Genomic DNA, 15,264 nt, shown 5'->3' with positions numbered 1-15,264 from the left:
TTTGATGTCCTCTGTACAGTATTCTCTCATGCTCTCTCTGTGTTGTTGTTGTTTCTTTGCCACCCTGTCTCTCTTTTTCCTCCCTCCATTCTTTGTCTCCATGTCTCTCCTCCTGAAGTTGTGTGATGTTCTGGGACATCCGGGCTTCCCAGAGGGTCACCCCAGTGACAGACAGGAAGCAGAGGGTTGACGAGAAGATCCTGGAGAATCCCCACGGTGTCCCCGAGACATTCAGACACCTGGACCTGATCTGGAAACCACTAGTCCGGGTATGATATACTACTGTATAGCCAGCCAGTCATTCATGTGTTCTGTTCTGTTCTGTTCTGTTCTGTTCTGTTCTGTTCTGTTCTGTTCTGTTCTGTTCTGTTCTGTTCTGTTCTGTTCTGTTCTGTTCTGTTCTGTTCTGTTCTGTTCGTTCGGTCTGTCTGTCTGTATATGTCTGATCAGTTGATTAACCTGACACAACGGGTTTGTGTGTGAGCGTGCGTGTGTGTACCTGTTAATACTTGAGAAGTTAAAATTGTTCTTCTCATCACACTTGGCAGGTTGCTCTGCCAAAGATTGATAACAGTGGGGAATACAGCCCTTTGAAATTTAGCCTGGAAGACAACAGCTGTGACAGTCATACAGGTAGCAATGCAGGTGAGGGAGTAAATGTATTGTGTTTATATCTGTCTCCTTCTCCCACCTCTGCTCTTACTTTTAGTATTCACACTGGTGGGAATTCCTCCATTCTTTACATTTCCAACTCTGGCCCCCGGCCCCACCTCCTAACCTTGCCCAACTTTCTCATTCTCAAAACATGCATCACTTACTTTTCATTTAACATGCGTATTGCCATTCCACGCATTCCACACATAATAAGGTGGGAAAACCATGCATTTGTATAGCCCATTGTGTAAATGAAAAGTGTGTTCTTAATTCTTTCGTGAATCTCAGAAACTCAGTGTCGTGTAGCCACGCCCTTGTCTCGGGTCCCACTTATCAGAGGATGGCCTCTGAAGGTGGTCTGTACAGGGGACAGGTGGTGATTATGTGTTCTACAGTCTGCTCAGGCTAGCTGCACTGTCTGCCAGGCCCCACTTCTTCATAGATGTTTTATAAAGCCTATATGTGGCATGCGCCTGGACCACTTGGCCAGCGGGCGCCCCAGGCCATAGACAAGCCTTCAGAGACAGAACGGAGCACCTGCCTTGTTGTGCAGCTGTGACTGGCTGACTGACTGACTGACTGACTGACTGACTGACTGACTGACTGACTGACTGACTGACTGACTCATTGTCGAAACATGCAACATGCAATCACATACTGTGTGCACATACTCATATGCTGCAAATGGTGATGTGCAGGTAAAGTGCTTTACAGAGTCGAACGTAATCGACGCAGAAAGCACTAAGCAACGGAGGGTGAGAGAAATTCCTCCCCTTGCGTCCCCTCCCTTGCGTCATCCGTCAGTCTGGGAACGACCCCCAACGCAACGCAAGCAGCGGTCCTCGACGCAAGCAGAGGAAAGTACCCCTGGCGAGCTTTGGCAGCAGAGAGCAAGAAGGCTTTTCCTCCTCTGCTCGACCCCCTCTTTCTGAAAGAGGATGACACTTACGCCGGCACCTTGAGTTGTAAACGTAAACACGATCGGCATGGATAGATCACATTGAAAGTTAAACAGGACATCATCGTTCGAGGCACAGCTTTGCAAACTCGTCGGTGATTATCAGGCCTGGACTGGCCACTTGACGTAATGTCCAGTGGGCCGCCCAATGAATGGGCCGCCCCCCTTGCTTTAATATTTTTTTGGGCCAAATGTCAGGGATGAGGTTTTGACCCAGTCCAGCCTTGGTGATTATCAGTCCCGAATGGAATCTGCGGCCGCAGTGTTCAGACGAGAACTCTGTGGAATTACAGTGGAGAACAGAGTGTGTACAAGCTCTGATAGTTGTGTATCATTTATCGTCTCCTATGCTTCCATCCTCCTATATCTCCTATGCTTCCATTTGGTGACAGACGTGACCAACGTTTTCCGTTGCAGATGATCATCCACTAGTAATGAACTTCATGTCGCATGGCTTCCTTTGACAATGAATGGTAGACTGCATCATTTCATCTGCCCCGTGTGAACGCAACATATGCAGCCTAAAGAGTACATGAAAGGATTTAAAAGAAAAATCCTATGGAATTTTACACAGCTGGTGCCAAATGATTAATTGATTACATCACTAGCAAAATACGCAAAACTGGGTCAATTCAATTAGAATAAACAAGTTTATTCTAGTTTAGTAGTTTAGTAAAACGAGTACAGTTTCAACTACATCTCAAGTTTCTCAACTCATAACAAATTGGCACTTGTTTCAGTACAGTTTGTACAATCTGTCATAGCTGCCATCTAGTGGATGAATAGTTGATTGCACATTATAGACCGACGCAAGCCTACATTAGCGACGTAACTTACGCAGGGACTCTGTAAAGGACTAAATAACCTTGCGTGGCTTTTTTGTGTGCGTTTTCTCTCACCCCTCCGCAAGGCAAAACGGACTCTGTCGAGGCCTGTTCCCCATTTCCTCAAGCTTGTGCTCTTATTTGCTCTGCTTTAGGAGCTGTCTACAGTAGGTAATTGACCTGACAGAGAAGTGAAGTCGAGCAGGAAAGTCCTTTCAGTTGGCATTGGCAAGATATACGCATTTGTCTTTATCACCTCGAAACACAACACTTTCATTTTTGAAAGAATGACTCACCTTCCAGTTTACCAGTCCTGCCGCCAGAACAGAGATTAGATCACAAATATGAACGATGGCTTGCTGTATTGTAACATACATGTGAGTCAGTTGAGCGCACATTTTTGTGGACACCAGCTCAGGTCCGATACGAAAAGCCAAAGACCATGACGTATGCAGAGTATGCGGAAGTTCTGTAAATGCCTGTGCTGTCGCCCATTATACGTCACTCACCTCACCTCTGCGTCTTCACCGCAGCTTTTGCCGTTTCCGTTTCAATCAGGAAGCAAAATATTACTCTAAGTCTGTGTAATAAACATTATTTGTCTTCAGAAGTGTTAATATTGTAACCGCAATGCTGCATAAACTCTGAAATGAGCCCAGAACATCCACGTTCTGTTCAACCACCGTGGATGCAGCCTAGATTCAGAGACAAAAGGGTTAAAACTCAAAATACACCTAATTTGATGGTTGCAGTGTCCAGGTTTTTGCATTGTCTATTGTATATTTACTTCTACTTGTTTTCCTGCTTTCAGCAATACACTCGCACGCACGCACGCACACACACACACACACACATACACTCAGATACTGTGAAGGTGGGTCAACAAAATATACCACAGACCAGCCCTGTCGTTCGTGTGTGTGTGTGTGTGTGTGTGTGTGTGTGTGTGTGTGTGTGTGTGTGTGTGTGTGTGTGTGTGTGTGTGTGTGTGTGTGTGTGTGTGTGTGTGTGTGTGTGTGTGTGTGTGTGTGTGTGTGTGTGTGTGTGTGCGTGTGTGCGCGTGCGTGCGATCTAAGCGTGTGTGTGTGTGTGTGTGCGTGCGTGTGGGTGGTTGTGCGTGCGTGCGTGCGCGCGCGTCTGTAATCTAAGCGTGTGTGCATAGGGTATTGGATTCTGCTTTGGATCAGTGAGCTCCGTGATCAGTGAAGCAGGCCCCGAAGTCCACTTTCTCTCTTCTTGCCCCTTCTTATCCCGTTCTCGTCTCTCCTTTGGTTTCATAGCACTTTATTAAGTAATACCTACCAGACAAGGCCCTCATAGTCGTGGAGCATTAGCCTTGTTGACTGTCAGCTGTTTGTAATATCTACCCGAGGCCCCTCAGGGCCAAAAGATGTTCCTGTGTGTCTCGGCTGGTCAAGAAGAGACCTGCCTTTGTCTGGCTGAGGGTCTGCTGCCATAAACAAAGCTTTGGAGGCTGGCAGTTATAGAATTAATATGCTTACTTACTCAGGCAATAAATCGGCTGCATTTTTCAGTGACCCTGGAGCGGTGTAATGTTTTTTGTTTTTGTTTTTAATGAATCCATTTGTGATTAAACCTCATTTGACTCATATCGCATATTGGTAAACACCACCGCCTCCCTGCTTCCCTTCAGACACGATATCGACCGGTTATTTGGATTTATTATGGGAGAGCGCCCCCTGGCGCGATCCAGACAATTCTTTGGCTGGATCAAGGTTGCACCAGGCGTCAGCAGGGTACCACCCCTTTATGTTTGTGCTACATAAGGCACTTCCGTGGCCCGGTGCGTTATTCAAGATAAGCATTTTCCTTCCTCGCTTATCATGCAAGGAGGGTGTTTCGGTGAGATATCTTGCTTGTGAGAACTGCGAACACTGAGAACTGCATGTGCCAGGGGAGTCAGAGTCACATCCAGTCTATAAAATCTGGTGAAGCTATAGGCCAAGGGTGAAGACCAGCTTGCCACCGCACAGATATTCTAGATAGTAATCTGTTTAAAATGGGCCCAGGATGTAGATATCGCTCTATAAGAGGCCAGTCGCATCTTTTCCCATAACTGCACCGATCTGCGTAAAAGTTTTTATGCACACTCCCTAGAGGGTAGAGGCCAATTAAGGGAAAAAGTCTGCCCTGCATTTTTCAAATCTGCCTTTAGCAAAACATTTGTAAAGACGTGGGTTGTATCCGTTATGTTGGCTGTATTTGTATCTTTACACATCTTAACCAGGGGAAAGTGTCCATATAGAGTGTGTGGCATGGGGTAATCTGATCTGACCTCTGATAGCTAATCTAACGGAGTCCGGGTGGGATGTGGTCGGGAACAGCCCACTGATAAGGGGGTGTGAACGGATTGTCCTGCACTGTCCCTGACAGACAGTAGGGCTTTTGTGAGGGAAAAGGCCACTTCTCTCACCGCTGACCCTCACCATTCACCTTTACCTTGCTCTCCCCGTCTCTCCATATCTCTCCCGCCCTCTTCACCTTCTCTTCTTCTTGCCCCTCTTGCACACTGGTTTTCCAGTTCGCACCTCACCCCACCTTCAGGTCCTCCCCTTACTCCCCCTCTGTTCTCGCTAGTAATGGTCAAATAGTCCTGATTTCTATTTAGAATCGGTTTTGTGTTTTGTCACAACACAGTCTTACAACTATAAAATATTAACACAACAGTGTCAAGCATCCATCTCTCCAACAATATCAAATGTTGTATTAAGTATTGCATAAACTGGATATATAGAATCACTTTTTTTATATATCTAATTCATTATTGTGTCCCATTTATTATACTAATTGGTGTCCTGGTGAAGTCTCCATTGACTAACTAATACATAAATGAATAAATACAATCTGTGTATTTATACCTACACTGAAAGAGCATTTGTTAAACTATGTTGACCTCATGCCCTGCCTCCCGTCACATGTTCCCTAACAGACAGGGCCCACCTGCATGCAGAGAGGTCAGAGGTGGCCCCGGAGTATGGCCTTCTCAGAGCGCCCTCAGCCAAAACACTGAAACCTCTGGAAGACATCAACACCAAGCTCTATGTCGGGACTGAGGTGATCCTTCAATAAGATCAGCATCAGCTCGTGTTGCAACATTAAGCTGTCGTTAAACTGTTTTGGCTTGTTTATATCATTCAGTTACACTGGTGTCAAGTGACTGAGCTATCTAACGCATACAGTAATACTTGACCCAACATAAAACCACAATGCAACATTATATCTATTAGTAAATCAAAGGGATTGCATACTACATTTGCAAAAGTCTCTTTTTAAAATTGTAGTGTTCATCCTAATGTTTTACATTTCAATATTTAACAGGAAGGCGGGCTTGTTTACACTGACTGGAAGTTGGAGAAAGACAATGACACAGGGAGACTGCACAGTGAGTATGCATGGACTACACTTATTAGTGTGTTTATAGTGTTTGAGGCTTCATTCAGTTAGTTTTGGGTAGCATAGATAAGATTTATTTTACTGAGGTAAATAGTATTCATGAGAACATTTGTCTCTTGAAAAGGACAATGCATTATACATCATACACCAATCATATCCTGTCCCAAGTTCCAACAGACATTGAGCCAATCAACCTTAACTATCATTAAGTTGATATCCTCATGTTGCTTTAGAATGCCAAAGGAATGTGATTATAAATAGCCTCTTGTCATAACACAGTTTGCGTAGGTCATTTAGTTGGACATAGAAGGTAAATTGCTCTTTGTAATGAACTGCTCTCAGCATGTTTTGCTCTCGATTAGTGATTCATGATGGGAAAAATAAGCATCTAAGCATTCATGGGAAATGTCATTGTACTGTACAGGCTTCCTTAAAATGAATTTATTATTTGGCCATGCAGTTATTACATTATCAGTACGTCATTACATTGAGTGCCAGGGTGTCTGGTACACATGGCATACCATCCATCAAAAATATTGTACAATTCAACATTGATCAACACATACTGTAGACACAGCATGTCTTTCTCTCCCTCTCTGTATATCCATGTTTGTCTCATTGTCTGTGATTTATTCCCTCTTGAATACTACTGTCCATAACCAGTGTGATTTATTTGCCGTCTGTGCTGAGGTTGTGTGGAATTACACAGCATTATATTTTATAGTCTCTTTCTGTCTGTCTCCCTTTCGGCGCTCGTCTCTGTCTCTTTCCGAGGTACCAAGCCTACTCACTGTTTCAACGTCCACGACGGGCCAGTGAACACCGTGCGGCGATCGCCCTTCTTCAAAGACATCGTTCTAACAGTTGGCGGCTGGACATTTGCCATCTGGAAGGAGGGAGTCACGGTAACGACAGCGACCGGCCGCCGCAACGTTAAGCATCGCATTTCAGTACATCTGAACCACTGACCCTGGCACGACTTCTAAAGCACAGAAACAAGAGATTTCTAAACCGCCGCGACTCTAAAATATCACCCCCTTTTGACCTCCAAGGTTAAATTTAAATTAAATTGTTTCCGTGCCATTGGGGTAATTTGAGCCCTGGAGGCATAGAAGATTAAATGGATAGCACATAAGGCTTGAACCCATTTGATAAGGCTGACCCTACAACCCTCCCCCCCCCGCTCACTCAGATCAGATCAGCCAACACAGGGAGGCTGGCAGGACCTTCACTAAAACAGCCGGGACAACGCTCCAAAGGTCCCAAACTCTTCTCCCTTCTGGCTCCAAAACTCTGGAATGAACGTCCCATTGCAATAAGACTCACTCCCAAAGTCCCAATCTTCCGCCGTAGTCTGAAAACTCACCTCTTCAGACTCCATATTAGCCCGTAGCACTTGCCGTAGCACTTGCTCTAGCCTCAGCGACCTTACAGGCATATGCAAAGGCTAAACTTGTGTAATTTAGATAGCATTATATGTAGAGATAGCACTCTATGGCGTGTACTCATATAGGTTCCTTGTACAGTAGTATATTCTACAGTAGTTATTCTACTGTTAGATGGATGTTAGGTTCTTAGCTTGCTTATGCTTCTTGATGACTATTTTTATGTATTTGATGTATGACCATGTTTTTGTCCTTGCTTACTGTAAGTCGCTTAAGAGCGTCTGCTAAATGCCTAAATTGTAAATTGTTATGACATTTTCTAACCATCCCTCCGCCCTGCAGGTGGGCCCAGTCATGCGGTCGTCGTGCTCCCAGGAGATGTGCACGGTGGGTTACTGGTCCCAGTCACGACCAGCCGTCTTCTTCATCGGAACAGAGGACGGCAACGTCGAGGTGTGGGACCTGCTGGAGAAGTCCCACGAGCCGTCGCAGGTCCAGAACGTCTCCCCGGTCAAGATCACCTGCATCAAACCCTGCATAGTCTCCTGTGAGTCCTCCCTGTGTCCTTGGTGCCTCTGAACGTCACTTATTGCCTCTGCTGCGGCTACGAAAATCATTCTGCGTGCGTGCGTGCGTGCGTGCGTGCGTGCGTGCGTGTCTGATTTATATCTAATTGCTTGCCCGTGTTGTGCACCGAAAATAGCAGATCTACAAGCTCACAATGCGTCACAGCGTTACGCACTGTGAGCTTGTAGATCTGCTATTTGGCTTCAGTGTTGGTGTAAAAAACTGCAACATCTAAAGTGGCATTCATAAATTAGGATCACCATCCTAAAATGTCGATACCCTCACCAGTATAGTAATACAAGTGTGTGTGTGTGTGTGTGTGTGTGTGTGTGTGTGTGTGTGTGTGTGTGTGTGTGTGTGTGTGTGTGTGTGTGTGTGTGTGTGTGTGTGTGTGTGTGTGTGTGTGTGTGTGTGTCTGTGTGTGTGCCTGTGTGTGTGTGCCTGCGCGCGCGCGCGTGCGTGCGTGCGTGCGTGCGTGCGTGCGTGCGTGCTTGCACTTGTCTAACACAGCCAAGCAGCACCTCCTGGCAGCGTCTGATGAACTTGGAACGCTCCACATACTTGAGATCCCGTGGACCCTCCGCAGACCCTCCAGTAATGAGGTTAGACATTCCAATCCCCCCCTGTTTCACTTAAAAGACACCCGTAACAGATCAGGATTTCTTAAACTCTGACAATAAAGAGTAGGATAATACTGTATGAGGGGAAAGTCGTGTTTTTTGAGTGGTGCAACCACTCCTATAGACAGCTATGTGTGTCCCTGGCTGGCTGCCTGGGTCTGTCCCTGGCTGGCTGGGTCCGTCCGAGCACGAAAATAGCGTTTGGTTGGTTTTCACCACCAAGTGTCATTGTTGCGCAGCCTAACGCACACACATATTAACTGATGATGATTTTGGGTGTGACAGTACAGTACAGTGACAGTACAGTACAGTAGAGGGACCCCCTGGGGACCCCCACAAGGTAACAGTCATTTCTCAACCATTTCGGACCCGGGGCGGCTCTCCGGAACCGGGCCGCCCCCCTGGGCGCATTCCTGTGGGTCTGGAACTCCACACGGAGTTGCATCACTCACTTCACACCGGTGTGATTTTTCAGATATACATTCGTCATGAACAAATCGAGAGAGGTGGAATGCTATCAGCATTCAGCCACTCATCAACCACTGCAGGACGATGTCATTAAAATAGATTTGAGCATCATTTCATTATTTATACTGCGTCATACTCTCCGTTCACTCTAGCGGTGACAAATTAACAGGCTACAAGTCATCTTCACACTTCAGCGGCGACTCTGCAGCAATGTAGCCGCCGGCCACTCTGTTATTAGCTTTTGTTGCCAGTAATAATGTGAATGCAGTATCAGCGTTGTCCTGATCTCATTTACTTATACAGTACATGCAGACCTTTCTCTTGCATGCTACTAATGTTCTCTCTCCCCCCCCCCCACACCTCTCTCTCTCTGCATTGCAGAAGCTGAGTATGAGTAAGTACTTTGAGAAGGACGTGGACAGGCTGCTGTATTTCAGTAAGAGGAAGAAGATGCAGGCCCAGGAGAAGAGGCACATGGAGGCTGAGGAAATCCGAAAGAAGACGGTGAGAAATGGATTTGATCCATATGGTATTATTTGTGATATATAACTTAAAGTGTTGTCTTTTCTGGGTGCTCGGGTGGAGGAGCAGGGGACAACGTTTCCTGCCCACCACCGTGGAGACTCTTGTTATTCAAGTCCCCGATAATTTAGGCATTTAGCTGAGGCTGCAGTTCCGACGGTGCCTCCAGCTTGGCCACACAACTGAGTGTCATTCACGGGTGGAAGGCCTACAGGTTTGTTGGGGCACCTGGTCAGCAGGGAACGGAACTGGGAAATGTCAGGAGGACCCAGGGAGTGTACTCAGGAAACCAGGGGTGGACTAATAAACAAGGACTTTACAAAATAACATAATGCAAACAGAGGTACACCACACATGGCGAAATAAACAGAGACCTGTACACTCAAGACACTGCCCCCGCTGCCACCTTTAGATCTCCATACTGTATATGGAGCGGACCTGTTCTGACATTCCATGTGTTGTGTTGATCTGACCTCATCAAACCCTGTACACTTAAGACATGCTTCTTATATGGCCGGTACAGAATTCATTCCATGTTGATCTGACCCCCCATGCCAAAGCTCCCTTTAGGGCGAGGTTGTCTTACTGGTAATCGGCGTCTTACTGGTAATAATAACCAGTAAGATGCCCTGAGGGCGAGTTACGTGCACGCATCCGCCTGGGTGACGGCAGACTGCTGAGCGAGCGCTGGCACTTTGGGATGGGGGGTCAGATCAACATATGGAATGAATTCTGTACTGGCCATATATGGAGCGTGTCTTGAGTGTACAGGGTTTGATGAGGGCCCAGGTAGGGCCGGGCCTTAATTTTCGGCCCTGTTGAGAACTCTACTAATAACTAATAACTGGGGCCGCCATCGAAGATGGTGAGATGTAGATTTGCTGGCCGGTCGCAATAATAATAATAATAATAATAATAATGATAATAATAATAATAATAATAATAATAATAATAATAATAATAATAATAATAATAATAATAATAATAATAATAATAATCTACTGAATGTATTAATTCACTTCTAGCTGAGTGAAATGAACAACAAATCCCCTCTACCTGTTTGGTCATATCCACATTACTAATGATCTTTTCTCGGAATATTATTGAGTAAATGTCTTGATAGAACCAATAGCAATAGTCATCCAAAAATGTTGTTACAACATTGTTGATATTAAATTCTGTGGTAAAAAAAAACATATTGGAATATTTGATGTCAATATGACTCATACTAGTCCTCAGGCTTATTGCGGTGATGCCAGCCCAGTCATCAGACAGTAGGACTGGAGGGCTGCCTGAATTCCCTCGGCAGCTGTAAACAAATCTCTGCATTAACCAGTATAAATTTGCAATTAGCTCTTGCGTTCCACTTTCACAACCTTTGCATGCATGACTCCTCTCCTCTCTTCGGAATAATGGCTTCTATCGACCCAGTCAAAAGTGCTGAGGCCAATTCTGCAAAGTTGAAACTTTAAAAGGAGGAAAAGACCATCCCCCCCCCCCCCTCTCTCTCTCTCTCATAACTAATTCATTCAGATGGTTATTTGATCTCAGTACTATGGAGAGCGTGGTTATTGACAGCCGATGCCTGATAGTTTATCCGAATGTTGTTTTTCCCTTATTAAACCAACTGAGGCTACATCTCCATTGGAGTATTCAGACCTTTAAAGTCTGGGATGACTTTCAGCATACATTATAATGCTGCTATTGTTTTGGACCGTCATTTTGGTAGGAAATGTATGTCCTCTTTGTATATCTGTCTACTCATTTGAGTAAAGTATTGTTAGTTGGGTAAAGTATTGTTAGTTGTCTCCACCAGGCCGAAGGCATGGGGAGAGAGTATGTTTTGCACTCCGTCCGTCCGTCCGTGTGTCCGTCCGTCTGTCCGTCCGTCCGTCCGTGTGTCCGTCCGTGTGTCCGTCCGTGTGTCCGTCTGTGAACAGCTAATCTCCGGCACTGTTAACCCGGTCGATGCCACATTTTGCACACACACTTCCTGGATGCCAACGATGAACCTCTGCCCCAAAATTTCCAGAACGGCCTGTTATAGTGCCACCAGGAGGCCGCTTTGTGCAAAACAAGTTTTTGGACAGTACACCTACAGATTTTGTCCAAACATCACGCAAATTGGTACACAGTCTCTCTAGAGCCATTCAACCAAACGGGTCTTTCAGATTTCTCAGACTCCATCCTGATTGGCTAAGATTGGCTTCCAAAGTTCGCAGGAGTGTTCAGTTTCAAACAAAATGCTGCAAATCATGAACACATCGTGTGATTTCTGTGAAATTGCGCACGCACATTCCCACTAGGGAGGAAGAAATGCCACGTGAACATTTTCAACTCAGCCTCATGGTGGCGCTATAACTGGCCCAAAAGTGCTTTTACCTCCAACTGCACGGATTTGTGGATAACTTTGTATGCCAACTCCCTAGAGGCCAAGGAAAAACCTTTGCCTGGAATTTTTCACATCTGCTCTTTATAGCGCCACCAGGAGGCCGACATATGTAAAACACATTTTCTAATATTACTCCTTCAGATGTTATCCAAATTTCACGCAAATCGGTACACATGCTCTCCATAGTCATGTAATCCACCTTCATTGCCTACGATTGGCTTCTAAACTTTTCAGGAGTAGCCCGCTTGGTACCCGTTTTGTACAAATCGCCACAACTACTCAACGCAGCGTCCGATTTCGGTGAAACTGTGCATGCATATTCCCACTAGGCTGAGGAAAAAATGCCACTTGACAGTTTTCAAATCAGCCTCATGGTGGCGCTACAACAGGCCAAGCTGTGTCTCACACACACACACACACACACACACACACACACACACACACACACACACACACACACACACACACAAAACATGATTATATTACTCCTAAACATTTTGCCAAACATCACACACACTCCTATCCTCCTGGTGGAGACCTGTGCCCAGAAGGGCACTTTTTCTAGTTGGGTATGTTTTTAGAAGCTTTTTAGAAGCAATTGGTAATTCGATGTGTTCACTGTTGTGTGTTTTTAGCCAGACTTTGTTTTGGCTTGCTATTTGTCTTGCTATTTCCGCAAGTGACACAGTTGTCGTATAAATCAAGCTTGATTATGAATAATTATCCTAATATTCCATGCACTAGTTAGTCATGTGAAATAACACAGGTTCTATTTTTGTTCCCACGTTTGTTGTTTCTGTAATTTTCTCGTGGTCTTCTGAAATAAAAGAGAGTTACTTATCTCACAGAGCTTGACAATATGATTGAACATGAGTATAGTAAAGTCACATATTTTCAAGCAAAACAGCAATCATTCATTCTTGTTCCCAAGTCCCAACTATAGCTTGGCAAATTTCAGCTGAAGTTGTGAACACACTAATTAACTACTATACGAGGTCAAATACTTTATGACAAGACACCTCAGGAATGTCAAACAAACACTACATTCCAGAGTTGAATGCACTGCATCTCGAGAATTGATTAAAATTCTTGAGTGTGCATTTGTGTTCCTCTGTGAATTTATTTTAGTTGTGCTTTTCAGCTGTGATAATGTGATCACATGAACTAACATTGTTACCCTCGTGATCTTATGATACATTATGACTAATTTGAAATATACATTTCAACTAAAATGTATTTGAAAACCTCTTTTTGGTTCCGACAGAGTACTGTATAAAGTAGCCATTACGCGATTGTCTTTCCAGTATATTCTAATAGTTAACATTTCATGTGCAGTTAACCACTTAAAGTAAGCCCTATACACGTTGCCATACAGAGAAATAGTTGATCAATATTGTACAATCTTTTTTTATGTTGACATATACTGTACAGTATTGACATACCCAAATTGGGAAGCAAGGTTGAAAGTGGTTAAGATAAGCAGTGGTGGAAAGTGCTAAGTACATTTACTTGAGTACTGTATGAGTACAATGTTGAGGTATTTTTTACTTCACTGGAGTATTTCAAAATGTCAGTAGTTTTACTTCAAATCCACTACATCTCAGAGGCAAATATAATATTGTACTTTTACTCCACTACAATTATTTGAAAACTTTAGCTAGTAGTTACTTTATAGATTTAGATTATTATTACAAAAGATACATTAACCACTTCATTACTTAAGATAAGTAATAATTGATCCAGCTTCACTCTTGCCTTTTCTGTGCAGGAGGCCATCGTGCCAGAGAAGTCATTGGAACAGATGGAACAGGAGATCTCTAAGGAGTATGACGACTACTGCAGTCTGGAGGAGGCCATTCTCAGGGACATGGCTCTGCCGTCAGACACACTGAATAGCACATCTGACCTCTCCCTGTTCTTCTTGCAGTCTTCGTCACACACACATGCACACATGCACACGTACACACACAACCGGACATTGTGAATACCTTTAAGCCTGATTTTTACTCAGTTGTGTGACTGTGAGCCGATGTTGCGCAACGAAAATAGTCGATCTACGAGCTCACAAAGGGTCGGGATGCGACGCTATGCTAGGTCGTAGTTTCAGTCAGATAACTCACGAATAGATTTAACCTATAGAATGAGAATACAAGTGTCCCTGCTAGGCACAATTAAACATCATCATTAAACATTAAGAGCAGGGAGATAGATATACAATAACAACCCCCCATGGGGAACATAAATAGCAGGGCCCTGGTGGTGCTGGGGTGGTGGTGGGAGCACACATCACATAAAAACCAGGAACCATATGCAGACGGAAGGCAGGAAGAGCATGCAGTCTAGGGGAGCTTAAATACTCCGCCCAATTGGTCAGCTGACTGCCACATCAGCAAATGACATGTGGGTCTTGCAAACACTGAATACACCCACATGGTAATGCAGCATATTAACCCCTTGAGTATAAGTATGCACCCTTGAGCACAGCATGGAGCCAAGTATGCCTGCCTGAACTAACTCCGCAAGCTACGTATCATATGTTTTTGAGGGGTGCTAGCCCCTCCAACGTCTGGCTTTCGTAAAATTCCGTCATATGGCAGCCAATTAAGTCTATAGACATCTAATGACCTAAAAAAACAGCACCCAACGTGACGTCATGTGGCCAAGTCTATGTATTTTCGAATTAGAGAACAAAACAGAGTACGATGTAAGTTTAAAGTGGTGCCCCTCACTTCACACAAGTGTGATTTTTGTTTTGTTTTTCTGTTAAAAAAGGTTTTGCCTAATGACATTGACATATTAGTAAGATTATTGTTGGTAATTCAAGGTTTTGAGTATTTTGCATATTGTGGGAATATTATGTCCAGTTTAGACAGTGTTGGGGTGAAGGTTCAGCATCAGCGAGTGACTTTTCATGTCCCCACGTGAGATCTGATTACCGCGTAATGCCATCCATTCGTCCCCTGTTCACCATTGTTCCCCTGGAGTCACGCTGATAACATACACTCTGGAATATCTCAAGGATCTGAACTTGGCAGGAAATCTATTCACAGTGCTTTAGTTTCACGGCTCGGCTGTCATATGAAATATTAATTGGCTCCTGTTCGCCTGCTATTGATTAAACACCATTGATTCATGCTGTTGCTGCACTCTGTGAAACATCCCAGTGCTATAGCACAGGGAGGGCACTCTACACGACTGACACATCGTAAATTATCCCCCCCAAATCAGTGGAGCGAAAAAGTCAATTTTAAGGTACATTGTTTTTCAGTCTGCAGAAACACTGCAAGGGGTAAATAGTGTAGCCTACAGTAGTGGTTCCCAAAGTGGGGTACGGGGACCCCTAGAGTTGAGAGTTCCAGGGGGTCCCCAGCTAAATGATAATTAGGAACCAAATGGACCTTTATGGGTCTGTAACTCAGTGTCCTTGAGAGTTCCAGGGGGTCCCCAGCTAAATGATAAT

The 15,264-nt window shown here is 44.6% G+C and overlaps 1 protein-coding gene across 2 annotated transcripts in view; it reads left to right on the top strand.

The window, feature by feature from the left end:
- Positions 1 to 14,938, top strand: part of dnai3 (dynein axonemal intermediate chain 3) — a 39,149-nt gene extending 24,211 nt beyond the window's left edge. For both annotated transcript variants that reach the window (XM_079506831.1, XM_079506830.1), the window contains exons 16-24: positions 119 to 269; positions 549 to 645; positions 5,387 to 5,511; positions 5,776 to 5,839; positions 6,625 to 6,755; positions 7,578 to 7,782; positions 8,313 to 8,404; positions 9,272 to 9,394; positions 13,573 to 14,938. In XM_079506831.1, coding sequence (XP_079362957.1) covers positions 119 to 269; positions 549 to 645; positions 5,387 to 5,511; positions 5,776 to 5,839; positions 6,625 to 6,755; positions 7,578 to 7,782; positions 8,313 to 8,404; positions 9,272 to 9,394; positions 13,573 to 13,788 — 1,204 coding nt within the window. In that variant the 3' untranslated portion in view covers positions 13,789 to 14,938. The remainder of the gene's footprint in view (positions 1 to 118; positions 270 to 548; positions 646 to 5,386; positions 5,512 to 5,775; positions 5,840 to 6,624; positions 6,756 to 7,577; positions 7,783 to 8,312; positions 8,405 to 9,271; positions 9,395 to 13,572) is intronic.
- Positions 14,939 to 15,264: the final 326 nt, after the last annotated feature.

The sequence above is a fragment of the Electrona antarctica genome (genome assembly GCF_951216825.1).
Source record: "Electrona antarctica genome assembly, chromosome: 7".
NCBI classification, from domain to species: Eukaryota; Metazoa; Chordata; class Actinopteri; order Myctophiformes; family Myctophidae; genus Electrona; species Electrona antarctica.
Note: the sequence above shows the minus strand (reverse complement) of the source record. Positions and strands in the feature narration are given on the sequence as shown.